This window comes from Geotrypetes seraphini, chromosome 8, assembly GCF_902459505.1.
Source record: "Geotrypetes seraphini chromosome 8, aGeoSer1.1, whole genome shotgun sequence".
NCBI classification, from domain to species: Eukaryota; Metazoa; Chordata; class Amphibia; order Gymnophiona; family Dermophiidae; genus Geotrypetes; species Geotrypetes seraphini.
This window is the reverse complement of record NC_047091.1, coordinates 5,281,653-5,308,812: the sequence shown is the minus strand read 5'-3', so window position 1 is coordinate 5,308,812 and position 27,160 is coordinate 5,281,653. Positions and strand designations below refer to the sequence as shown.

The window sequence follows — 27,160 nt, the reverse complement described above, 5'->3', positions numbered from 1 at the left end:
CAAATTCAACTACCCTATATCATTTTTGCAATAACTTTCAATTAATCACAAAACCCTCAAACAATAACCTAGGATATAAACAACAACATACGATATAAACAGATTTCAGTGCATAGGACCTCCCATAACTATGTTATCCCTGGTCCGTATTCTGTTTGGTTTTAGATAATCATTTATACCAAAGCCTCCTTCCCTGATTTACTGTCTTTATTTTTGTTTATTTTATTGAAAAAGTAATAAATTAATAAGACCCCCTTCTCAATTAATATAGTCCAATATCATGATTCATTAATTCATTACTTTAGTTCTTATCAATTAATTGTATAACGTAAGAATCTTTAAGATATATATCAGCAACACTTATCTTTAACCACAAACGGCTTATCCAATGTTGGTTTGTTAGAATACAACTGCAAAAATGATATACATAAGAGGAGTTGAATTTGATTATAAAAGATAAAATACATTTTAAATCACATTTGTGACTAATTTTAAATAATGATAAAAAAAATTAAATAATATCCTCTAGCCCTATATACACCAAGATCACTCTTTGGGTTTCTGCCAGGTACCTTTTTGTGACTTTGGCATTTCAAAGTGGTGGGGGTAGTGGAGGATGGAGTGACTTACCCAGGGTCACAAGGAGAAGCACCGGGATTTGATCTCTACCAGTGAGCCACAGCCCGTTTCTGGTCAGTTTGATTAGTCGTAGCCATGGCATCAAGCGGCCTTGCTTTTGTTCTTCTAGCACCAGCTAGGAGAAAACACATTCTGGAGAACCTTCCTTACTCAGTACTGTTACTCCAGGTCAAACAAGAAAGCTTGGGGTTTAAACTGCTCCAGGGGAGAATTTGAAAACAGATCCTGCAATAATTTGGCACTAGAGCTGGTGAGCTGTTTTGAAAACAAAACAGTGCTGGTCTTTTTGTCCTTCCCCACCCCCAGAAGTTGTAGTTCAGCTTCTGGACCAAACACAAGAATTAGCACAGATACTATAGTTCTGACAGGAGCAGGGAACACGGCTGTTAGTTACTCCTAGGAGGAACTGGCCAAAGAAACCAGGTTAAGCTTCACGAAGCATAGAAATGGGGCTTTGCCTCCGCTAAAATATTTTGTTCTTAAAGTTATTTATTACAGGTAAAGTGATATAAATAAAAGACACACAGACAGATTTATGACTGAATGTACAACAGTTACATTATTTACATAAATAGTATGGCAGGAAGGTGCTGGCAAAAAGGATGAGGCTGCAGCAGGGGGAACTGACTGGTTCGATATGCAGCAGGATCCCAGCAATCCAATCCCTCTTCCAGAGAAACCTGGTCAGGGTTTACATCAGGGGTGTCAAAGTCCCTCCTGGAGGGCTGCAATCCAGTCGGGTTTTCAGGATTTCCCCAATGAATATGCATGAGATCTATTTGCATGCTAATAGAACTCATGCATATTCATTGGGGAAATCCTGAAAACCCGACTAGATTGCGGCCCTCCAGGAGGGACTTTGAAACCCCTGGTTTACATATAGAGTAGGCCAGTCCCAGGGCAATTGTCCTGGGACTCAGCGGTTGACAGTTCATGAAAGTAGGGGCTTTGATTCTAAAGTCATTTTAGACTCAGATTTTCTATCTTACCATTTTAACATCATACTTAAAAAGATGCTTAAAGGAAGTAACCTGGCAAAAAGAGATCAGATAAGGGTCTGAAGTACTACTGTATAGAAAAACTATAAAAGGAACGCTCAGCAGACTTTCAGTGTCCCACAAGATTGTTCTTCATCATGGGTGCAGTCCCAGGGAGCAGATATCACACAATTGGGGTAACGGAGGGTTCTCAGCCCTGACAGTGTCTTCCTTCCGCTGCTATCAGGGTAGTGATGAGCACAAACAAGTTTTCAGCCCCACTTTATGGCTCCTTCTCAATCCTTAGGCAGTTGTAAATAAAGGAAAGAGGGAAGGTCTTGAACTGTATGTGTCTGGGCCTCAGAATAACCCCCCCCCTCCTCCAGTTGTCCTTTGGGAGTGGAGTCTTGCTGGAATACTGTCTTAACTGCAGCCTTTTGAAGCTTTGGCGAGCTGTAGAGAAGGATGGGGCCCAGAGAACACAGCACTTGCCGATTCTTCACTTGGCTAGCTGAACTGGCTAGGTCTCGTCTGTTCTTTCGCTACGGGGACAGTGCAGGCATCTCTGCAGTAGCATACGGCTGCGTCAGTACGTCTGTGCGACAGTTGCCCACGTCGATGCCAGCCGAGCAATAGCAGAGTCATACTGGCTCTCACTAGTAGCCGCCTCCGTCAGGGTGCCGTCGTAGATCGGCGACGCCGAGGCTGCTGGGAGAGTAGATGTCAGGCTGGTGTAAGAAACCGAAGATCCTCGCAGAAACTGGGAGGTGGAGCCCGGCTGAGAGGCAGCAGGAGCAAGGGAACTGCTACTAAGTGACCACAGACTGGGATATTGACTGGGAAAAAAGAAAACCAGAAATGAACAGTGAAGGATAGTTATCTAAACAGCATGTAATTTCTCGCTCATGTCGCCCCATGTTATTCTCAAACGAACACAAACATGTTACCACCACCACCCTGTCCCCAAATGTGTGTGGCAAACGTGCCATCAGCATGAATACCTGCTTAAAGATACAGAGTAATGTTTTTGGTAGAGTCATATTAGACTGGCAAAAGAAAAATAAACTAAATGCTAGCAATACATAGATGCCCAGTACTAAGAACTGTTACAGCACAGGGGGGGGGGGGGGGGGGGTATTGCAAACCTCACAAAAATAGAAGAAAAACCCCCCCCCCCAAATATTCAGAATGGTTTAACTATCAGTGCAGCATAAAACAGTGGTGCAGTGGTTAAAGCTACAGCCTCAGCACCCTGAGGTTGTGGGTTCAAATCCCTCACTGCTCGTTGTGACCCTGGTCAAGTCACTTAATCCCCCCCCCCCCATTGCCCCAGGTACACTAGATAGAGTTGGAGCCCGCCGGGACAGATGGGGGAAATGTGTTACCTGAATGTAAACCACTTAGGATATAAGTGATATATAAATAAATAAGTGTTAATATAATCACAATATTATGAAGTCCTTACTATGTAATTAAGTTTAAAGCTAATGGATCACTTTTTTTTTTTTTTTTTACTGGAGGGTGAAAGCTTTGAATTACTGCAGGGTCCTACATGCTTCCTTTCTGAATATTTCCCTTCCATCTCCCCGTGTCTTCTATCCCCACTTTTACAGGACACAATTTTTAGAGGCAAACTTGAGGATTGGGGAAGGTAATGGCAAATCACCCTACTAAGAGTCTGCCAAGAAACCCTTATGATGACATGAAAATTCCTCTCTCCATGTTTTTACCTGTCATTTTTCTTTCCTTGTTGATATTGTAGTTTTTGCCCTTTTGCCTCTTGATATCTGTGAGTTTGTCTGACTAAACTGTGGTCAAGAGTGTATTGTTTTGTAAATATCTATTATTTTTTTAATTGTACACCGCCTGTATAGGCGATTTAATAAATTTTAAATAAAAACTTGATGAAAGTGGCAGACCTCATAAGTTGTTTATGACTTGGGTCTGTGAGTTTCGGGAGACTCTCTTTACCTTTTATCATAGCAGCTCCTGAAATTTCAGCCCGTCTGAGGCCTCGCTGCTCAAAAGCTTGCCGTGCAAGTAAGACTGATCGTAGCCAGTCTATTTGCAAGGATGCACAAAAGGGCTCGCAGGGGGGGTGGGGTTTCCTACCCATCATCGTCGCGGCCACCAAGAATCCTATGCAAAACGCATTACAAGGAGCAGATCATTAATATTAAAATGATCACTCTTGTGTAATGCACAGCAGGGACCTTCTGCCTTTCAGTAGTCAAAATTTTCCAGCTGCCAGTCGCTTGACTAGGAGGTGTCTGTCTGTCTCTGTCTGTCTGTCTCTGTCTGTCTCTATCTGTCTGTCTGTCTCTAGCTGTCTGTCTGTCTCTATCTGTCTGTCTCTCTCTGTGTCTGTCTCTCTCTGTGTCTGTCTCTCTCTGTGTCTGTCTCTCTCTGTGTCTGTCTGTCTCGTGCCTAACAGCTGCAGCACGACCATAGATACAGGACACACTTGTACAAAACACACACAATGGCTGCATCCAAAACAAACTCCGGCAATCAGCCCTGCATTGTACTGGGTTTGTGGACGCTATTTGTTCTGAGCATTGCTGGGAAAATGTGTAACTCGCTCTCAACCTGCTATTTTCCACCATGTTGCCAGAGCTTTGTGGATCTGGCCCCGAGAGATTTTTCCTTTGCAGAAAAGTAGTGTAGCACTACCACAGTGGAATTCCCTCCCTATCAAGTTAAGACAAGAACGCTGTAGCCCCATTAAAAATCAGGCCTAAAAACCTTTTTATTCCAAGGTGCTTTCAACAGCTAAAGCAACAGCAAAATTCCTCCATCTGATTGCGGCCTTGCCCTGATCAGAGATGGAGATGATGGAAAAATCAAACAAAGGCTAGGAATTTACGATTTGTTAATTTTCCTTCAACACATCTTTTATCTCCTGAGACACTTCTTAGGAAATATCTCAAGGAGATATTAGGGATGACAAATGTGGAAACAATGATGTTATCAAATCACTATTATAGCCCTCCAAAGGAAAAATTACCTATAGAATAGGGAATGGATCAACTATTATCGATTTGGACTTAGCACGTGCTACTCATTTAGAGACTTGTTTGAATGAATCAGATAAGGTCCTAATTACGAAATTCTGGGCTCCTTTTACTAAGGTGTGCTAACGTTTTTAGTGCACGCAGGATATTACCGCGCGCTACGCGGCTAGAACCAACGTCAGCTCAGTGCTGGCGTTAGCGTCTAGCGCAGGGGGCAGTGTAGCGCACACTATTCTGCGCATTAATGCCCTAACGCAGCTTCGTAAAAGGAGGCCTCTATTTTAGGAGCAGAGAGAGGAAATTCCGTGGCGATAAAGTTTTGATCTTTCCCGACGTTGCTAAATCTACGCAACTTAGGAGGAAAGCCTTTTTGGGGTGGGAGCAACTTTTTCCCTGAAGTTCCCCTGCAAGTAGATTACGTTTTCAGTTAATGGGGTAATTAAAAATAGCGCATAATTGAATTATTGGGGGGAGGGGTTTTCCATTCGCCCCCAATTTTGATTGCTTTCATATGGTTAGCCTAAAATGAATGTATGCTTTCTTCCACTCTTGTGGGCTAGATGAATTTCCTTGGTTTGTTTAGAAAATATGTTTACTTTGTGATGTAACAATGTAAAAATTCTCTCAATTAAATTAAAAAAAAAAAAAGTGTACATCCCCCCCCGGTTCTGTTTCGGGTTTTTATTTTTTAAACTTTTGTACAAAAGGTTTTTTTAAAATATAAACTGCTTAGGATTTTTTAGGCGGTATCCAAGTTTATTTTGTGTTTGATATACCGACCATCATCAAATATTTGGTTGGTTTTACCATACTAAAACAGTAAAGTATTAAAATAAAAATATATGTTTAAAAGAAAAAGGGGTCATTTGCTAAAAAAATAACATAAACGACTGACGAGACGTAGCGAGACGGTATGAAAGGTACTGGAGTTAGGGCTTTCTAAAATACTTTTGAAGTTAAAAAAAATGTTAAAAGGAAGGTAAGAAGGGGAGGGTGAGTCGCTTCTTAAAAGCAGTAAACTTGAAATGTGCCTTAGAATGGTTGAGTTACATGAAGAAATCTCTGACGACAGGAGTCGGAACCTGCACCCTTATCACTTCTCTGAAGTAGCAGCTTCATGGAAGCTTATTTCTCTCTACTGTTACTACCAGCGGTATTATCAGATGTAATAAATCCAATGTCAGCCTGAGTATCATTCTTTTGCTGAAATGCTACTGTCTTTGCTCTTCCCCCTTGTGGTTTTCCAACACATTACATTACATTAGTGATTTCTATTCCGCCATTACCTTGCGGTTCAAGGCGGATAACTATAATTTCTTAAACAACTGGAGGGGAAAAAAAAAAAAAGTAGATTTGCAAACCTTGTGGAAGATACGGAGTTAGGAGAAATGGGTAATACCCCAGTGGAACTGGTAAGACTTAGACTGGACCAGCTGTCGTGAGCGGGAAGCATGGAGAGGCCATTGGAGTTATCCATATAATTATCTGAACAAAAGAAGAAGATAACAAAAAATCAGCTCAACACAAAATTCAAACAGATACAACAACAACAACAAACAAGCTAATGTATAGCAACAGGTGGGCAGCGTGGCTTTGGTCATTTATCATTTGGAGAGAGTTCTCTGAGGTGGCTTCAGCATTTGCCCGCAGATTTTTTCCAGGTAAGCACATACTGTAACCATAGCAGCTGGAGGGAGACGGTGACGGGTCAAAAGCCGACAATGCCGCCCGATCGCACACAGGACGTCTGCGCGCGGGATTTAAACACTATTTTAAAGCGCTCCGAGGGTGTGTGTAACTGTTGGTGCTCCCATTTGGGGGGGGGGGGGGTCGGGCTTGAACCCCCCCTTTACAGAGAAAACTAATTTTTCCCTAAAAAGAAAGGGAAAAAGGCTGTTTCCTCTATAATGGGGTGCTCCCCCCCCCAATGGGAGCGCCAACAGTTCTAACTAAAGTGGGGTTTCCCCCCTTACACCCCCCTCGGAGCACTTTAAAATACCGTTTAAATCCAGCACGCAGACGTCCTGCGCGCAATTGGGTGGCATTGTCGGCACGTCTGTCTCGCGCGCTTTCTAAAAAAAAAAAGATGCGCACAGTATAAGGCAGTTTCTCAAACTTGGCAAAGCCACGGCACACCAAACTGGTGTGCGGACGTTGAAAAAATGATGTCACGCGTGCGTGATGTCATCACATCAGCGTCAGTGCCTTGTGTGAAGTCCCTCCAGCCAGGGCATGTCCAGTAGAAGGCCGGTGCTTGCACTTCTCAGCACACAGTTTGCAATACACTAGTATAAGGAGTGGGGCACTTGTAGCTTTTAAATAAGCCTAAGTCACCATAACCTATCTTTGGTTCATACCCCTTTCTTGCAGTGGCATAGTAGCTGGACTCCCTCCCAGATGTTGAGTTCCCTTTTAATGGTTAGAACAGCTGGACCCCTGTTGCTCTTTGTGATCTTAGGCAAGTCAGATAACCCTTATCAACCTCAGGTACAAACTTATATTGTGAAAGCAAAATGCTTTCTGTACCTGAATGAAACATGCAGTGAGCTACTGAGGAAAAAAAAAAAAAAGTACAGCTTACCTCCAAATCTGTTTAGCCTAGCTGTAGAGCAGTGTCTCAAACTGTGTGCCCCAAAGAGATTCCAGAATGTTACTTTAGTATATACTTATGAAGGGAATAAAAATAAGACTAGATGACGTGTACGTCGCGTATGTAAGAGTCTGTCAATGTTATGAGCATCTTTGCGCTTAAGGGTACAACTGCCCAGACAAGTGTCATTCTTTGACAAGACTGGTCCTTGAAAACTATCGGGCAAGCAATTTTATTTTTTTATGCATTCGTTATCCTAACTTGAACAACAAAGCAATCAAGGCTTTGTTACCGTTTGGATCTTCTTATCTTTGCAAACTTGGATTTTCAGCTCGGACAGAAATTAGATTTTTTTTAAAAAGAGAACTGCAGATCGTGGATGATGAAATGTGTATCGTTTGTCGAATCATGGCACGTTTTGAGATCATTTGCACTCAAAAACAAGCACATCCATCGCATTGATTAGCAATTCTATTCCATCTATTTTAGTTTCACCGTTGTTACAATTACCCATACATAACTCAAAGAACTTTAAACAAATAACTCTCCAATTTAGTTTTGTTGGGTTTGCAATTATATAATTTCAATTATAATGTGCCGTGAAAAACATTTGCTCCGTTTAGTGTGCTGGAGCTAAAAAAAAAAAAAGTTTGAGACACTGCTGTAGAGGTTTTTGGAAGCATAGTAAGGCTACAAGAGGTTGCCTCTTGGATCTAAATACCCCATCTAAGAAAAAGGGCTCCATGCCATTTCTATTAGATGCACGATGTAGGCTTTGTGGCGTGTCCAGTTCAGCTCCGACAGCTCAAGACTCAAGATATGCCAAGTGCCATCTATTAACTCTTCCCTGAGAAATTAGTTCCACCTCTCGGCCTTAAAAATAGTGAAGAGAACATTCCTCTCCCCCACCCCACTGTTCAAAGTTTCTGCACACAAAAGTACCGAAACCAAATGTGGTGGGTCCTTACTTGGCGAGGCAGTTCTCTGGCTGTAAGTACTTGGATAAGGTGTTGTTCGGTGATTCCGCAAGCCGGAGTAACGCTCACAGTACGAGGTGTGCCCCATGGGAAGTGGGGATGGATTTCCTGAAAACGAGGGTGGACTGGCAGAGGAGCAGAAGGAGCTGTTGCCTGCTGGTAGGAACCAACCTCCAACTACAAATGAGAAGAGAAAGAATTCACAGCTTCCCTGAGGGGCAGGAAACGCTAAGATCTCGGTCCAGTTCACAGATTTAGTCGCCCTATTAGCCTTGGAGACAGTGGAAGTCTTTTTTAGGATACAATACCTTGTATTAGAGCCATGTAAGAAAAGCGGACGTGCAGGAACTTGAGACCACATCTCCAAAAAGGGGGTCTATGTGCTTGCTAACCCTAAGGTGAACGGGTCAACTGTGATTTCTCTAGAGCACAAGGCAGACAGAAGACTGTCATTTAGGGAGAGGATTTTAAAATTCCCCCATCGATCTCACAGAGGAAACCTAGGAACTGCGTAATGTTGACCTGACTGGGAAATTTCTTCTACTAAGATGTACGATTGCCCATTTGTGCATTTAGTTACTGGTTTTGTAATTGTTATAATTTATTTTTAAAGATTTGACTTTTCTATGTTTAATTTTTTGTTAATTTGAGATATTTATATTCTGCTTAAAATTTCTTGTGGTTGTGCCTTTTTTTTTTTTTTTTTTTTAAATGGGAGACACGTAACAAGTCTATTTGGGTCAGGTCAACGTCCAACTCACTCTGTGAATATCCAGACTGATGGTTGTCACCGCTGTTGTCCAGGATCTCTCTCGTGTCGCTTCTGATGGAAAAGAAAAGAAGATAAAAACCAAATTGAAAAAGTGTGCAGGTGGAGGGCAACATTAAGGTGCGTTTCTGCTCCTGTACATTCAGTCAAGGCTCCCTTCTCCTATCAGTGTACGATAGGAGTTCGAATGAAATTTGGTAGAACTAGAACCTCAGTAATGCTCTGCTTCAAGGATTCCGATTCATCTGTACCAACAGGAGTGATTTACCAATAGGGAAGGGTAGGCAAGTGTCTGTATGCAGCCACCCTGTCTAAACAATTCACCTGTTTTATAATCAGCCGCTGCACCACTCTTACGTTTTCTAAAGCAGTGGTTCCCAATCCTGTCCTGAAGGGCACACACCCCCACCCCCCACCCCACCCCCTCCGGCCAGTCAGGTTTTCAGGATAGCCCTAATGGAGCAGATTTGCATGCCTGACACCTCCATTATATGCAGATATCTCTCATGCATATTCATTAGGGCTATACTGAAAACCCGACTGGCCTGGGGGGTCCTCCAGGACAGGGTTGGGAACCACTGTTCTAAAAGCTACATCTGAAAAGCTGGGAAAAGGCAGACACAACACCCAGCCGTCTACATAAGAGCAGCCCGGAAAATAAATCTGTCACTGCATATCGACAGACACACCAATGTAAAGCATCAAATAAAGTTGAAATCCCAACGAGACCCAGTCTATGCAGCGATGTGTTATTCCCGTTACTGTCAGTGCCTTCATGGTGATGGAATACTCACCTCTCCTTGGCATCCAGGAAGGCTTTGGCAAAGGGATTATGTTTGATTTTCAAGGCTGTGATCTAGAGAGAGCAAAATATCTGATGACGTCTCAACATTTCAAACAATCAGCCCAGCTTGTGTCCCATGAAATGGTACTCATTTTTGTAGACTGACGATTCCCAAACCTGTCCTCAGCAACTCCCATCCAGTCGGGTATTCAGGACATGTAGGAGATAATATGTACACAGGGAAACTCGCCAAAAAGCAAAAAATTATCACAAGCACATTCGTCTTGAATACCTAACTAGATGTGGGTTCTTCAGGATAGCCTCAAGTTAGGAACCCACCATTGCAAGAGATTTTGGAATCATTTATTCTGGGAGACTTCTAGCAAACCAAGAGAACAGCAAAGAGTCAAAATAGTGAGAGAGAGGTAGAGAAGTTAAGAAACCTTTGGCATGCCAAGACTCACCTCCTCATTCTGATAAGCTGTGACAGCAATGAACTGGGTCTCTGAGAAGGCAAAGCTACTTATCATTTTCTGGGGACCCCCCACCTTCACCACGTGAATCCGGGGTTCATATTTATGAAGCGAGTTCAGCATTATCTACACAGCCCGAGACAAAGGAGGCAAAAATGTTTATGGACAGACAGATATATCAAAACACTAAGCACACAAAAAAAAGAAACGCCTTGACTGCAATGATATGTCTTAGTTAATTTAAGTAATATGAAACAGGATGAAAACAGGGTAAAGCAAGAAGAAATTGTAAATTAAGTTCCCTTTACCCCAACATCAGGTAGATCTTTGCTGCAATGCTACCAAGAAGCAGTTCTCCGTCACACACTTATTTCTGCAGTAAATGCAAAATGTCTTCATTTTAAAATAATCCAAGAACATAAGGCCTTTGAAGTTAAAATAATGAAACATCGACACCCACCGAAAGATCTGCGTTTCCATAAAATGATATAGCTTCGATAACCCATCTGTCTCTCCTCTCTCACCACACCCCGACCTTTCCCTGTGAGATTGCTCTACGGCATGGCTGCACCTCAAAAGATATAGCGGAATTAGAGAAGGGCGACAAAAATGATGGGATGACTTCCCTATGAGGAAAGGCTAAAGCGGCTAGGGCTTGGAGAAGAGATGGCTCAAGGGTGGCATGATACAGGTCTATAAAATACTGAGTGGAGTGGAAATGGTAGATGTGAATTAGAGAATGACACGGGAACAGATTTTTTTCCCGTCCCCATGGGAACTCATTTTCCCATCCCGGCGAGTTCTTTTCCTGTCCCTACCCCACTCCTGCAAGCTCTGTCCTCAACTGCACAAGCCTCAAACACTTTAAAATCATTAAAGAAGAGCTTGCAGGAACAGGGACCGCAACAAAACTCACAGGGACGGGACAGGGAAATTGAGTCCCCATGTCATTCTCCAATGTGAATTGCTTGGGAGCCTGCGATGAAGCTACTAAGTAGTTGATTTAAAACAAAACAGAGAACCCCCCCAACTTTACTTCATACTGTTGGCGCTGCTGTTGGGAGGGGGGGTTGGGGAGTTGGAACCCTCAATTAGAGAAAACTGAACTTTTCCCGATTTTTTTTTTAGGGAAAAGTTCAGTTTTCTCTATAATGTGAGGGGTTGCACCCTCCCCCCAATGGCAGCGCAAACAGTATGAAGTAAAGTGGGGGGTTCCCCCCCACACACCCCCTGTAAGAGCTCTTTAAAAGTAAGTTTTCCCACAGTGCGCTGGTGTCTCGCGTGCTTTTGTCCCGTCACCCTAAAAACTACAAACAGCTGTTGGTAGATTTTAGTTGCTTGGGGAGGGCGACTTTCTTGCCTCCCAACATCTTTTCGGGCAACAGCAGCACTTACCCCATCGCTTCCCACTTCCAACCACTGCCGGAAAGTCCTCTTGCTCCCCTTCATTGGGCATGTGCACTGTGGCGTAGCGAGGGTGGGTGGCGTCTCTCTCCCGCTCTCTTCTCTGCTCCCCCGCACCTTCCCGACCCCACCCCTAGCACCTGCCGCATGCATGCCCCCCTTCCAATCCCCCATACTGCTTTAATTTTCCGGGCGCGAACAGCATCCCGAACTGGCTGCCCGCATTGCATCGGCTTTCCCTCCGACGTCATTTCCTATACCCGGGACCCGGAAATGATGTCCGAGAGAGCTGACGCAGGCAGCAAGTTCAGGATGTTGCTCGCGGCCGGAAAATTAAAGGAGGTACGGTGGGGGGGGGACGGAGAGGAAGACAGGTGTCCGCGCCCCCACCAAGACGGCACCTGGGGCGAACTGCCCCCCCCTTACTATGCACCAGGAAGTTCCGAGCCCTTTACCAACCAATTCTCAATACTAACGGCGTGCATACGATTTTCATGCTGTTAGGGTTGAGCGCTGGTAGAGAACAGCATCGGAATTCTGTTGCATCTCCTCGGTCCCTTTTTGCCTTGATCGGTCACTAACGTTCATGCACAACTTGCAGTAGGCCCCGCAGACAATTTTGGGCAAGTATCATCACTGTCAAGAGTCCCACCATCAGAAAATCTCTGCGGTTTGCCACTTTCTGCACCATTCCGGTTGGGGGGATGGGGAGCAATGTTACCTGGCCGCCTCCGTTCATCTTGTTAGAAAGCTTGACTTTACTGAAGGCGACAGGAGCCTTCATCCAGTGAGCCCCAAAGTTGGGAGAGTCGGGGTGAATATACACACAGCTGGGGCTCTGAGGTTCTGGTTTCCCCCCTGGAATCCACTCTCCATTTACATATTTCCATCTGTTACCGTCTGCAGCCACAAAGTCCAGGAGGATGGAGTACATGGAATTAGGGTCCAAACCGGACAAGCTTACTTTCAGCACTGGGAACATCCTTCTGGAGACACAAGCAAGAAAGAAGCCATGAAGACCAAGAATCTAAGAACACGTCTAAATTCTCAGGATACAAAAAAAAAAAAGAATAGGTGATGTTATAGCAAATAAAAATATGAGATATCTGGAATGCTCCTTTTGGAAGTGATCAAGCCCTTGTTAAGTCTCAAATAGTTTATTACACAGACCCCTGTTAGGTTACACAAGTTAGACAGTTCCAAATCTAATAGATGACAGTGGCAGCATCTGTAAAATATGTTGATGGAAGGATAATAAATAAATGTTTTTGAGAGGATAATATCAGTTCAATACACAAAGGAGATGGTATACTGTAAACCAACACCGGTCAATCCACTCAAATAAATTAGTCTTCAGACCCTCAGAAATGCCACCATCCACTCCATTTTAGTTTCACCGGGTCACTTATAATCTATTGTGAAGATAGAACTTTGCTCTGACTATTTTGCCAATAATCTTATTATAAAGCTAATACTTAGCTGAAGTGGTGCATTCAAAGGGATCTATCACCAACATGTTTCACCCTATACGTACTGGGTTTCATCAGGGCTCCGACCCCTCTAAGTTTGAATTGGTTACCCACAACGCGACCACAAATGTATTGCCACTGTCATCTGGACATAGGGACACTGGATCATCTGTTGTTCTATTGTCCTTTGATACTTAACTTTTGGAAGTCACTATGGGGACAGATTAATCTCATACTGGAATCAACAATCCCTTTGGACCATTGCTGCATATTAAACCCCCAGGGACCGATATAAATGCCGGCTTTTCTTAATTATGACTGGGGTAGCTATACAGATGGTAACTCCAAAATGGAAAAATCATGAGCGTCTAAATTTTCCTTTTCCGTGGACCAATCTATACTCCAGCTATAGATATGAAAAAATGAATGCTGACATATTGGGGCATAGTAGTTTGTTTAAACTTGTTTGGGGGTCCGTTGACATCTTTTGTTACTTCACTGTAGTTTCCACACACATCCAGGAGGGAGGGGGATACTTCTGTCTTAGTTGGGTCCTTTGGGAATATACATCCAGGGTGGGTGGGAGGAGGGTGGGATTAAACTATTATTACATATTTAAATCATTGAGAGGATTGGGGGGGGAATGGTTGTTTTATGTATATGTGTAAGATGAATGTGCTTTTATTGATATATTATACATTGTTATATTTGTATTTTGCACCGTTAATATGTGGAAAATCAATAAAGAATTTAAATAAACAAATAGTTTATCCTCTTAAGTAATTAAATAATTCTCCTCTGTAGACTATCACAGAAGCTGGTAGAACTTCAAACTAAAAAAAACAAAATGTATTTGTACTGATGGCTGCCACCTGGAAGAAATCAGATCTTCCACCCTTGGACGCTGTCCTACACAAAGGGGGGGGGGGGGGTCTACGCAGAAACAGGCTTTCGTACTTTCCTTAGGTATGGTCTCGTTATATTACTTGGTGCGAGTCCTTTGCTCAGCTACGGGAGGATTTTGATCTTCCTTCCACTGATGGATTTGCCTATCTGCAGATTCATCACTACCTTGCTTCCTTGCCATCCTGCCACTTAACGGCTTCTCGTCAGGAGTTGCTGTCTACGGCATTCACCATAGGCTCATAGCTCCCCATTCTGCTTAAATTCCATCACCGCCACCTGAAGGATGAGTCCCCTTTGCTTAATCACATTAGACTACGAGATGCCTAGGCTAGGGATCTCAATATGGTATTGTCTGATACTGTGATATTGCAAGCTGTTCGAAATTATATGTTTATCGTAAATATACTACCTTTTGGGAACAACATTATAAGTTAGTTCTAAGATTGTACATCTCTCCTAAGAGGGCTTATCTCGTGCGTCGGCTGCCTGTCTTAGATGTCAGGCTCCGGAGGCGGGTTTGGGATATGTGTTCTGGACCTGTCCTATTGTTAGGTCTTTTTGGGAAGATATATTTTTGTTTGTGGCGCGTCTCTGGCATGTTACTGTACAATGCTTTCCGTTGTTTTTTTTTGGTGCGTCTCTCCATTATTTTCCACGCTGAAGTGGGACTGCTGCTTTCCTCAGATGGACTATTCTTGGGGCTCCGAAATGTATTCTACAAGTGGCTGGAGGTGGAAGCGCCTGATACTCCCTTTGGCGGTGTTGTATGGTCACACTCCTGATGTGGGAACGCCGAGATATGCTGGATTTTTCTTCCCTTCGTGGATGCTCCTTTCAGTGCATATGGGAGCCCTTTTGGAACACCGTGACCCCCCTGGCTCGTAGCCGCCTGCTGAACTGTTGATATTTTGGTTTTTTATTCTCCCCCTTATTATCTATGGCTGAGCTGTTGTACCTGATTTCATTGATGGTTCCTGTTATAGTCTATTGCTGAAGGAGGACCTATGTGTGTGTGGGGGGGGGGGGGGCGGAAGGGGGTTGTAGTTTGTTCTGGTTTTTATGGAAAATTGTGAGCTTGTTCTTTGTATTTTCTCTTGTTTTTGTTTCTTGTTGAGCTCAATAAAAATATTTTGACAATATTACTTGGTGTGAAACCTCATGTTGTGGTGTTTTGTTTGTAGCCCACTCACTAGATGAGAAGTGATTCACTTTTTTGTTGGTTTTTTTTTTTGGGGGGGGGGGTGGCGGTAGAGGGAGGATTTTTTTCCTCCCCATTTTTTTATGCTTTGGGCTGTTTGAGGGGTTGGTTGTTTGGTTTGGAGTTTTTTTTTTCTTTTGCTTTGCATGTTGGGGTCTTATGGCCGAATACTGAAGTGACAAGAGAGTGACTATATTATTAGTCTTTTTATGGACGTTTGGGATCCTTATATTCAGAATCTTTCACCAAAAATACGAAGTTTGGTTATCAATGATTTATTGTGAAAATTAGGTTTAATAATTACATTCTAGTTATTTATTTTAATTCTTTATTTTTGTCAACTTTCATCCAGGGTGAGGGATTTCATTTAAGGGAACATAGTGGGTAGGGGATGGAATTAAGGGGGGTGTAGATAAGATTGAATTAATTCATATGGAAATTAAATTTGAAAGAATGATTTAAATTTGTATGAAATATTATTGTAATTCTTATTGTATTGAATGCATTTTTGTATTATCCTATTGTACTGATTATTTGATTCTTTCAATAAAAATTGTTATACATATTAGTGGAAGAGCTTTTGTGTAAATGTTCATTGCTTTGCATTGGATGTTTCTGCGGTTATTGTATGCAATATATTTTGGCTCAATAAAATTTTAAATTGAAAAAAAAAAAAAAAAAGGTCGTTATTTGTATATATGGGACCTTATTTAGGGCCCCTTTAATTGAGCTGCCTAGAGGTTTCTAGCGCAAGCCAGTGCGTTAAATATTCCGATGCTCATAGAATCCCTACGCGTGTCGGAGTGCTTAACTCACTGCCCATCCTAAAAGCCTCAAGCGCAGCTTGTAAAGGAAAGGGGGAGGGGAGTTAATGGTGTGATATATTGAGGATTTTGTTGGATATTTTAAATATGTATGCTTTATTGTAATCCACTTAGGAATAGGCAGAATAATTTTTTTTTAAATGAAATTTCTACTATAATTTATTAACAATAACAAAATCCAAACCATCCAGAAGCAGGAACTTTAGATCATTTATTGTTTCATTGCCCATTTATTATGAATTTTTGGAAATCAATTTGGGACCAAAATTAATAGTTTATTAGACAATCCAGTGGCATTCTCCTATGATACTGTTATATTTGGTATGGAAATGAGAGCAAAAAGTCAGATTTCTGCAAATAACAATAAATTATTACTTATAATGACTGGTGTTGCCATTCAGCAAATTACATATAATTGGAAGGATTGGAGGAGATTAAATTATAACTTCTGGTGGAACTCTTTATGCCATATCTATAAAATGGAAAGGTTTATTGCATTACAACGGGGATATTTTAAGAAATTTCAGGATGTGTGGAAACCATTAACAAAATATTGTAAAGATTAATTGAAATTGTTTCCCTTATATTTATCAATTTAAGGTGTAGGGAGGGGGGAATTTTATTATTACATGTTTTTTTATATGATAATGGAATATATGGGTGGGAGGGGTGGAAAGGGGGAGGGATAAGAATTTATGTAATGTGCAAATGATAGCATGTAAGTGATATTTATTGTTAATATGATTGAATATATTTAACAATACAATTTTGAAAATGAATAAAGAATTAAAAACAAAACAAAAAAAACAATAACAAAATCCTATTGAATTTGTGGGATGTTGATGGGGTGTTTTTATTTTTTTTTATTATTATTTATTTATTTTATAATTCTTTATTCATTTTCACAAATTACATTAAGTGTTAATATTTTCATTCACAGTAACAATAAATACATCACTTATAAACAATCATTGGTATATTACATATATTCTTATCTCTATCCCTCGCCCATCCCCCCCAACCATATACTCCATTATTGTATGATATATGTAATAATAAAATACCCCCCTCCCTACCTCATAAACTAATAAACATAAGGGAAATAAGGGGTGTTTTTATTTATTTTGTCGCCTATCCCGTTCTCCCCCAATGAGCCCAGAGCAGGTTACAGGTTAACATACGTCATATACAGTATAGTCACTTCATTGGCTTCCCATCCGTTTCCGAATGCAATTCAAAACTCCTCTTACTGACCTACAAATGCACTCACTATCTCTCTTTGCTCATCTCCCCCTGTGTTCCTCCCTGTGAGCTCCACTCAGCTGGTAAGTTTCTATCTGTGCCCTTCTCTTCAACTGCCAACTCCAGACTCCATCCTTCTGCCTTGCTGCGCCGTACGCTTGGAACAAGCTGCATGAATCCCTACGGCGAGCTCCGTTTCTGGCAGTGTTCAAGGCCCAGTTAAAAGCCCACCTCTTTGAGAGTGCTTTCATAAGAACATAAGAATTGCTGCTGCTGGGTCAGACCAGTGGTCCATCGTGCCCAGCACTCCGCTCCCGCAGCGGCCCTTAGGTCAAAGACCAGCGCCCTAACTGAGACTAGCCTTACCCGAGTACGTTCCGGTTCGGCAGGAACTTGTCTAACTTTGTCTTGAATCCCTGGAGGGTGTTTTCCCCTACGACAGCCTCCGTAAGAGCGTTCCAGTTTTCCACCACTCTCTGGGTGAAAAAGAACTTCCTAACGTTTGTATGGAATCTATCCCCTTTTAACTTTAGAGAGTGCCCTCTCGTTCTCCCTACCTTGTCTTTATCTACTAAGTCTATTCCCTTCAATATCTTGAATGTTTCGATCATGTCCCCTCTCAGTCTCCTCTCACCTTGGGTTCTGCATCCCCAACCCTATATGTCATGTCTGCCTGCCCCAAGTTAGGCTAAAGGCCTGTTTTACAAAGCCGCACAGCAACAGCCCCGAAGCCCTGTAAATCTCTATGGGCTTTGGGGCCGTTACCGCCCTGTAGCCGCTAGCGCGGCTTTGTAAAACAGGCCCTAAGTTCTTCTAAGCAGGGACCGTCTAAAAATCTCAAAATGCACAGCATTGCATACACCTTTTAGCGCTATGTAAGTGATAAGTAGTAGTATTTACATAATATAGTCAAACGAGTTATAAATTTGCCATATTTACAATACTAACGGCCTCTTTTACTGAGCCACGCTAGAGGCTGTGCTAACGGCCCCGAAGCCCATAAAGATTTAAAGGGCTTCGGGGTTGTTGCTACGTGGCTTTGTAAGAGAGGCTGTAAGTCTTAATCGTAACTTTACAAATACAGAGATTCTAGTTTCACTGTACAATTTGCCATCCTTACATAATATATAGTTCAAGCGGGTTACAAATTTGTCATATTTACCCCACAATTGGTTCATCCTAATTTAGCATATACAAAAGGTTCCAGTTTCGTTACACATTTCTATCCAATCGTACGGCAATCGTCGGGGAAATTAGGTGAAGAGGTGAGTTTTTTTTAAAAAAAAAATAGCTTTCCTAAAGTTCAGGAGCCCTTCAAGGGATCCGATCCGTGAGGGCAATTGGTTCCAGTAGCTTAGTAAGAAATGGGGAGTAGGATCGTCATCTTGCAGTCAAAAGGGCACAACCAGGGGGTGTGTGGAGGCCCATTTCACCCTGGTCTGTTTGGCACATATGGCGGAAGTTTGCTTGACATGTAATGTGGTGTCATGGTGTACGAGGATTTGTTCGCTAGCATCAAGCCCTTAAAGATACAGTGTTTGGCTCTGGGGAGCCAGTGGGCTACTGCTATCTTTATTGGAAACGTCTGTCCCGCTACTAATGACAAGGGAGTCGATTCAGAGCGGTTTTCCAAAGACATTTGTAATAACAAACACAACATGACAAATAATTTCTATACCGCATAACCTTGTTAAGTTCTATGCAGTTAACAAAGTTAAAAAAAAAAAAAAAACCCATATAAGAATGATCATTATTTAGGAAACAAATATGTAATGGGATTTTAAATACAGATTCAGATGGATTCCACTGCGATTGTTATCAGCCCTTACCTAGGGTACCATGTTTACATTTGCTTTATTAAACTATTATATACTAGTCTTTAAGCCCGTTACATTAATGGGTGCTAGAATAGATGTGTGTGTCTGTCTTTCTTTCTCTCTCTCTCTCTCCTTGGCCGCTTTCTGTCTGTCTTTCTTTCTTTCTGTCTCTCTCTTTCCTCGGCTGTCCACCACCACCCCTTGCCTGCTCCCCCTGTCCAGCAGTAGCCCTTTTCCCTTCCATTTCCCCCTCCCCCTTCCAGCAGCACCTCTTCCCTGCTCCCCCTGTCCTGCAGTAGCCCTTTTCCCTTCCTTGTACCGCCCCCATGTCCAGCAGCACCTCTTCCCTGCTCCCCTGTCCAGCAGTAGCCCTTCTCCCTTCCTTGTACCTCCCCCCTGTCCAGCAGCACCCCTTCCCTGCTCCCCTGTCCAGCAGTAGCCCTTCTCCCTTCCTTGTACCTCCTCCCTGTCCAGCAGCACCCCTTCCCTGCTCCCCCCGTCCAGCAATAGCCCTTCTCCCTTCCTTGTACCTCCCCCATGTCTAGCAGCACCTCTTCCCTGCTCCCCCTGTCCAGCAGTAGGCCTTCTCCTTTTGTTTGACCTCCCCCCTGTCCAGCAGCACCCCTTCCAGCAGGGAATTTTTACCAGCACGAGACACCTCACAGCACCCGCACAACACCCTCCAGCCGTTCCTCTAGGCGCCAGCTATCAGGAGTGAAACTGCCACCACCGCTCAAAATCACTGCACGCGCCGCCAGCCGGCGCAAGCCAGCGCACGTGCCGCCAGCTAACACGCGCCGCAAATAGAATACGGCCACGGAAGGACACAGCACAATGTCAGGTATCACAGTCTCCTAAGTGCGCATGCGCACTTAGGGTTTTATTATAGAGGATGTATACAAGATTACCGTTAACCATTTAAGCATTATATTTATATCCTCTTAAATAGGTTAACCTAGCTCCAGCAACCTGTACTATATTCGTCCTATTTATGCTCATCCTAATTTATTTTAGTTCTGGGTTGTGGGCCTGAAGGTTCTTTAGAAGTCCGATTCCTACATTTTGTACATGCTGGCGGCGCTATAGATTCTTTGCGACGAGAGTCCAATGAAAAGCACGTTGCCGTTTTAGCCCAGAAGATTCTGCTATGGCGACACCAGTTTGTGCGTTTACCTGAAATGGTTCAAGTTAATATCTGTGAATCACATTTCAGCCATTTGCTGCTAATTGCTTTTTATCGCCAATGAAATTTGCACCTAATAATTGTTCCCAGCTCCAGGATCGGAGCTCGGTTGTCCAGAGGACTTATACCAGGGGTAGGGAACTCCGGTCCTGGAGAGCCATATTCCAGTCGGGTTTTCAGGATTTCCCCAATGAACCTGTACTTTCAATGCATATTCATTGGGGAAATCCTGAAAACCCGGCTGGAATATGGCTCTCCAGGACTGGAGTTCCCTACCCCTGACTTATACGGTTCTGCTGACCCAGGAACCTATGCACTTCAGCACTATTCAGAGCACCTAGGCTGATCCTGTACCTACAATGTCTGGCTGCCCAATCTGTTCAGCACTTTCAATTACAGGTGAAGCAGTGCTGAATTAATACTTGTAATTTTTAAGCTGCAGCCAGCATTTGTATTGTTCCAATGTATTTGCCATTCTGCTCTAAATTGGTCTTCATTCCCACAACAGAGTTGAATTTATTGTACTCATTCCTTCTTCTCCAGGGCTAAGAACGACCAGCAGCTATGCCTCATCTGGCACTCAGTTACATTTCTTCAGTTCAAAGCAGAATTGATCGATAAACGCATATAATATTCCTATATAAATTTGTTGACAGCAAGAAACACCTTGTTTTCAGCTAGATCTAAGAGGCAGGGGAGTTAAAGGAATCTTCCCCAAAGTTATTCAGGGGGCCCAGGAGATAACTTCTCCCAAAGTCAAGAAGCCAGTGGGTCCGAAGGGGTCTGAAAAAAAACAGAGGATTAAGAGAGGGGAGAAAATACAATTTCAAATAATGGTGATAGGACAGGAGTAGGATGGGGAGGGGAGATTAATCTCTTACAAACCTGAACCCCAGGGCTCTGGCCCCAGACAATCGCTATAGCAATTACTGCATTCAGTCCCGCTTCCTGTATCATTGGCTCAGCGTCTCTTCCATCTACAGTATTAACAAATATTTATAACTATATTTATAATCATCCTCCTGGAGCCATATGGTAGCCCCTATGCCTATACCTGCAAGATCTGAAAAACGACAAACTGATTTTGGAGAACCTGGGAATGTTTTTTTGGACATCTCCTCCTTGGTTTTGTATTTTAAACCATCCGCTTCCTTCACTTCACTTCTCCCAGCAATTACAATCTCCTATTTGCTTTAAATAGGGTTTTTGTTGTTTCTTAGCTTAGCACATCGGGACTCAAAGTTTCAGGATGTAACACTATGCAATGTCATAAGGAGAACTGTCAAATGCACAATTAATTTCCATAAATACCGCTGAATCGTTTTCCTGTGACAATAACTGAGAAATCTCAAACCTATCATTCTTCATCTTGGACTATTTCTTTATCCAAATTACGTCTAAAGTTAACTCTCACCTTATATAAATCCAAAAGTGTGTTATAGTGAACTGTTACAACACAGCTAGTCTGAGGGATAAACTTTTTTCTTCTAGATCCACATCTTTTATTACATTACATTAGTGACTTCTTTTCCAGGCGGATTACAAAAGAAGCTAACTGGACATTTCCAGGAGATTTGCAATTTAGGGAGCTGTATACATGGTTGATACTTTGGAGAGAAAAAATTACAAGAGAGGGTATGACTTTGAGGGGGGATTTACAAGGGAGGGGAAAGGATAAGGGGAAGAGTTAAGATATCTGGATACATTTTTTGAATAGCGGGGTTATGATTGCTTTTCGAAATGATTTGAAGTCGCTCGTTGTGGTCAGCAAGTTGGAGATGGAGCGGTCAAGTTTCGCCGCCTGCGTCGCTAGTAGGTTGTCAAACATCTTTCTTGCGTCAAGTACATTTGAATGGGGGGTAGGTAAATGGGGTCTGAGTTCTTCTTTGTCTAGTAGTAAGGTTCTGATTTAGGCGGTTGTTTAGGTAAGTGGGGGGGGAAATGCCATTTAATGCTTTGAATAATAGACAGTATAGTTTGAATTGAATTCGTGCTTGTATTGGTAACCAGTGTGAGTCTAGGTAGGCCGTGGTGATGTGGCGATTATGAAAACACCTTTGTAATTTATGCATCCCACTTTATACCAAGCGGGTCACAACAAACATACACAATATCAAAAGAAAACAAACCACCCTGAATACATACATTACAAATTTAAGACAAAAAGACAGCGCTCAACCACACAAAAAGCTTAAACCCCATACTTCATCTTGCAAAATAAACACCTCATCAATAATCGCTTAAAATTACGCAAATTATCCTGCTGGCGTGTGTATATTGGCACAGATACAACATTCCACACAATGGAAAAAGGTACATTAAAAATATACAGAAGGCTGACAACAAACATCTAAAGACGTCCAAACCTTTTAAAATGAAATAAAATAGGCATTTTTAACAGCAGCTACCTCCTCATGTAAATCGCTTAGAAATTATATAAGCGTTTTTATCAAATTTTTAATAAAACTTGGATACTTCAGGACTATGCAGACAGCATTCCGACAAAACTAAACTGTTCTTTCAGTTCTTAAGATTTGCTGTATCGCTATATCCTTTAATATATCAAACCATTTAGATTTTCTTTTTTTGGCAAATTAGGCAAAGCTACAGACCATATAATAACATGCTTAAGTCAAAGGAAGCCAAAATTGAAAAATCCTTTCAATTCTACCCTATATATAATGCCATTTTAGAAAGTGTATACCATATGTTAGAGACCCCCCAACTCTGACAAGACCAGTATGCCAGAGACCCTCCCCTTATCTAGATACTTCATAGGGCATCCAGAGGACCAGATGAGCCAAATAAACGCAAGACCGAGTAACAAAAGCAGACAGAACAGGTCGATAGACTAGTCCAAAAAGCTGCCCAATCCTCCCCCTCTACCAGGCGCATGCAACGGGCACATTGTATATGCAAGCGATGGTCCCTGCTCAGAAGAGCTTACTATCTAATTATGACAGAGACAGAGGGCTAAAGGTGGTAGGGGGCTATTAAGAGATTGACAGACAAATATGATGGGTGGGCCCATGTTTCCTACCAACTCATATTCCCATATATGTTCCAAAGCACTACACCTACCTTTACTCTTCGGGCTCCTCTAATGAAAGTGCGCTAGCCGGAAATCTACCGCCTGCTCAAAACGAGGTGGTAGCGGCTAGTGCACGCTATTCCGCGCGTTAAGGCCCTAGCACACCTTCGTAAAAGGAGCCCTTAAAAATTTAACATTTCCTGTAAAGTGAAAAAAATTTTTTTTTGCTCTGCCCAGATAATCCCACAAAAATCAGGCAAACCAGTTTCCCCCTTCCGCACCGGCTCAAGTAATTTAGAGCCTTTTAAAGAGTACTGAAGCTGTAACCAATAACCAAACCACTGAGCTCTGGAACAAACTTACCTCCCCTCTTCGGAACCTGAGCTCTCTCCAAGTTTTCCGCAAACATCTGAAAACCTGGCTTTTCTCAAAAATGCAAGCCTCTCTCCAAGTCCTCAAAATCTCTTCATATATGGCATCCCTAGTCCTCTAAATATTCTTCATACTTCGACCTCTAACCCTTTATTGTAGTTCCTTCCTATTACATCTCCTGTAAACTGTGCCGAGCTCCACGAACGTGGAGAAGATGCGGTATACAAACCTAAGGATTAGATTAGATTTTCTATAACGAGCCATATCCAACCATCTTCCCTTCGCAGTTCCTCAGTTGCCAGCCAACAGGAAGGGGTAAAACGCGGACCTCGCGGATCTAAACCCGCACGTCCTTAAAAACCTAAGGTCCGTGCCACTTGTAGTTAGTTTTTTGGCTCTGACAGACCTCGATGACAATTTAGCTCTGACGGATCCGTCTCAGCATAGGGAGGGAGAAGTATTAGGATCCGTCAGCGCTAAAATGTCACCGAGGTCTGTCGGAGCCAGACTCTACAAGTGCCGCAGCTACTTTGCTGGCAATAATTGAATGTTTATAGAGCCCGGACGGTTGGGCCGGGTCCCCGCCACTGGTATCTTTTGCAGGAGAGATTTACTGCAAAGCTTCATTAAGGGGAATGGTTTTAGTCTCTGGCTCCGACAGACCTCGGTGACATTTTAGCACTGATGGATCCTAATACTTTTCCCTCCCTATGCTGAGATGGATCCGTCAGAGCTAAATTGTCGTCGAGATCTGTCAGAGCCAGAAACTAACTACAAGTGGCACGGACTTTAGGTTTTAAGGACGTGCGGGTTTAGATCCGCGAGGTCCGTCAGCCCTTCCCCCAGCCAATCCGATTGAGTGTAGCCCATTGAAATTTAATATCAGAATTATGCCATAAAGAAACAATAAATTTCTTTATTGTTTCAGTTAAACGTCATCTATCCAACAGAATGTCACCTAGATGAAAATGGCTAAAATTTGTATGTCACAATAACTCCCAATACTTATAGGCTGTTGCCAAATTGAAAAATACACTAAGTTAATAGACAATTCTGGACAGATGGTCAAGTTAAGTAATAGATAAGACCTGAATTAAGAATGTACAGCAATATTAGCCTTTCATGTATTTATATAGAAGAAAAATATTTATACATGAGAAGTTTATAAAATCAACAGTAAAATAAGTCTTTTTAGAAATATAATAAATAGACAATTGAACCGATGATAGTCTGCAATATGGTCAGTCACTGAGACTACTTCTAAATGTGACTCGCGTTCCAGTCTATTAACTTAGTATATTTTTTCAATTTGGCATCAGCCTATGAGTATTGGGAGTAATTGTGTGGTCACTGAATAATTGAAGGTATTTAGTTTAAAATTTAAGTATTATTCTCCATTTCTAAAAACCTCCAAACATAAGAAGTAATTTACTTGCAAAAATAATTATTTTTAATCAAGGTTTTACTTGCTAGTTAAAATACAAGTTAGTTTTAGTTTATTCAAATCCTGGGATTTTTGCAAATGTTACTTTATCAAGGGGACCTGTTCTAGTCTACTTTCTAGATTTTATTTTTGATAATTAGTCCTCGTTTCTGGAGGGACAAACGATTTTTAAGCTTTCACATAAACGTTTGTATAGGTTGGCCATGAAGGGCGGAGCAAAAGGAAACGGAGCCCAAAGCTTTACATTTTTAACAATTCCTTAATAAGCCAGAATTTTTTTTTTTTTAAACATTGTCTAATTAAAAAACCAAAAATCTTGTTTTAAATTGAAAATTATTTTGAGACGTCTTTAGATACAAGTTGTGCATTAAATATTGCACCACGAAGATGCTTTGGTTGGTTTTTGGAGATGGTCCTAGATTTACATCAACAGCTTCATCAGGGGAGTCAGAGTCTCCCTTTTCAACATCTCTGAAACACACACATGAAAAGCTCAAATCACAAAATCCAGCAGGGACACAAAATGTTGAGACCCCCCCCAGCAGACAAAACAAAACTTTCTTCTCTCGTCCCCACCATTGAGCCTAAATAAACCACATCACTACTGGACTCTGGAGAAGGTGGACATCAGAACTTTAGACGGAAGTCTCGGCTTAATGCCAAAAGCGAGACTAAACTAAGGTTTAACACCAAAAGCCTTCATTTCGGACCCAACTTTACTGGTGCAACAAACACATCAGCTCTAAAGAAACTCCACGTCGGTGACTTTCACGGGTCCCGGGCTCTCGCCCTCCTTCACCCACCTGCCGGTTTTGGTGACGATCATTTCGTTGATCAGCTCCTTAAACTTGCTCCACAGCTCCTTGTCCTCTAGGGCCACGCTGATCTCCCTCTCCAGGGGGTCCCCCTTGTCGCTGCCCGCCTGGAACTCGTGCTCCACCGCGCTGAACACATGCTCAAGCCGCTGGTCGCTGGCGGGCCCTGCGCTCATGGTGCGGCCCGACGATCGCGCACATGCCCCGGGCTACGCACTAGGCGCACTTCCAGTTCAAGGATTTAAATGCCCCGCAGCACCTGCGCCGTCCGGGCGGCAGGCTCCCGGCTCCCCATTGGCGGCGCCGCTGCCAAGCCACGCCCCCGGAAGGAGAGCGGTCCCTGTGATTTGCTGATGCGGCAGTAGGCGTGGTCCGAACGCTGAGTCCAGATGGCTGCTTGAGTTCTCTTCCTCTTAGCGGCAAATCGGCTGATGAGGAGAGACGCGCAATAAAATCACCTTTGCGCTCTTTTGCTTTACGATCCGATTAATAAAGGAAACCACAAGAGTGATGAGTTCTGGATTATGAATTTTGCAGCTGATGTTAACATTCAATTGAAAATGGATACAACAGAAGTATTATTCTCTAGTTCTACAAACCGCCAAACATAAGAAGTAATTTACTTCCAAAATTATTATTTTTAATCAAGGTTTGTTTTACTTGCTTAATTTTTTTCCATCAAGTTCCTTAGATTCAACTTGATGCATTTGATCTGTTCTATGTATTACTTCTTTCCCTAAGAATCCGAAAATATCAAGAAAAGGATGTCCAAAAAATCCAAAATTAACACAACACCCTCAAGACACAGGTCTACATATCACATTATATTGAAAAGGAGAAAAAACCTCAGTGTCCAATAGGGGCTCTGTAAGCTACCCACATAGACAAGCTGGCTTCAAACAAAGTTTGAGACCAGCAGACACATCCTTGGTCAAAAACTCCAAAAGTACAGAAGAAATGGTGTGTACATCATTTAAAAAAAAAAAACACACTCTTTAAACTTCTGTTTAATCTTTTTTTCGTTCTTTTTTCAATAAAGAGTCTCTCTCACTCAATATAATTTATAATGTTTTTCAATTCTTTTCAATAAAGGTCACTTATCTGAATAGAGCTGATCAAATGTAGTCCTGAGGTTAGAAGCAAACAAAACAAAACTGCAGATCTGTACAAGACGTAGGCAAAATTTATTAATGACAAAAAATAATAAAATTTATTAATGACAAAAAATTTTT

At 42.3% G+C, this 27,160-nt stretch overlaps 2 protein-coding genes across 3 annotated transcripts in view; one reads left to right on the top strand and one right to left on the bottom strand.

The window, feature by feature from the left end:
- Nucleotides 1-5,201, top strand: part of GPN2 (GPN-loop GTPase 2) — a 28,387-nt gene extending 23,186 nt beyond the window's left edge. Inside the window, exon 8 of the transcript XR_004540342.1 lies at nt 3,230-5,201. The gene's annotated coding sequence lies outside the window, so the exon portion shown is untranslated. The remainder of the gene's footprint in view (nt 1-3,229) is intronic.
- LOC117365025 (T-box transcription factor T-A-like) lies at nt 1,099-26,163 on the bottom strand. Of its 2 annotated transcripts, XM_033954863.1 has the most exons (8): nt 25,917-26,163; nt 12,349-12,613; nt 10,215-10,349; nt 9,761-9,822; nt 8,959-9,020; nt 8,189-8,374; nt 5,992-6,115; nt 1,099-2,452 (listed from the first exon to the last, which is right to left on the bottom strand). In XM_033954863.1, exons 1-8 carry the CDS (start codon nt 26,102-26,104, stop codon nt 2,203-2,205), a joined length of 1,272 nt encoding a protein of 423 aa, XP_033810754.1. In that variant the 5' UTR covers nt 26,105-26,163; the 3' UTR covers nt 1,099-2,202. The 2 variants fall into 2 exon arrangements, with proteins under 2 accessions (XP_033810754.1, XP_033810755.1); XM_033954864.1 differs by lacking the exon at nt 8,189-8,374.
- Between the last annotated feature and the right edge of the window lie 997 nt (nt 26,164-27,160).

Excerpts from the sequence above, each read along its gene's own strand:
- LOC117365025 (XM_033954863.1), bottom strand. The coding sequence starts at position 26,104 with ATGAGCGCAGGGCCCGCCAGCGACCAGCGGCTTGAGCATGTGTTCAGC. Across the intron at positions 12,614-25,916 it reads ATCGTCACCAAAACCGGCAG|AAGGATGTTCCCAGTGCTGA; the intron begins GTGGGTGAAGGA and ends TTGTGTCTCCAG. Across the intron at positions 9,021-9,760 it reads TTCCTGGATGCCAAGGAGAG|AAGCGACACGAGAGAGATCC; the intron begins GTGAGTATTCCA and ends CTTTTCCATCAG.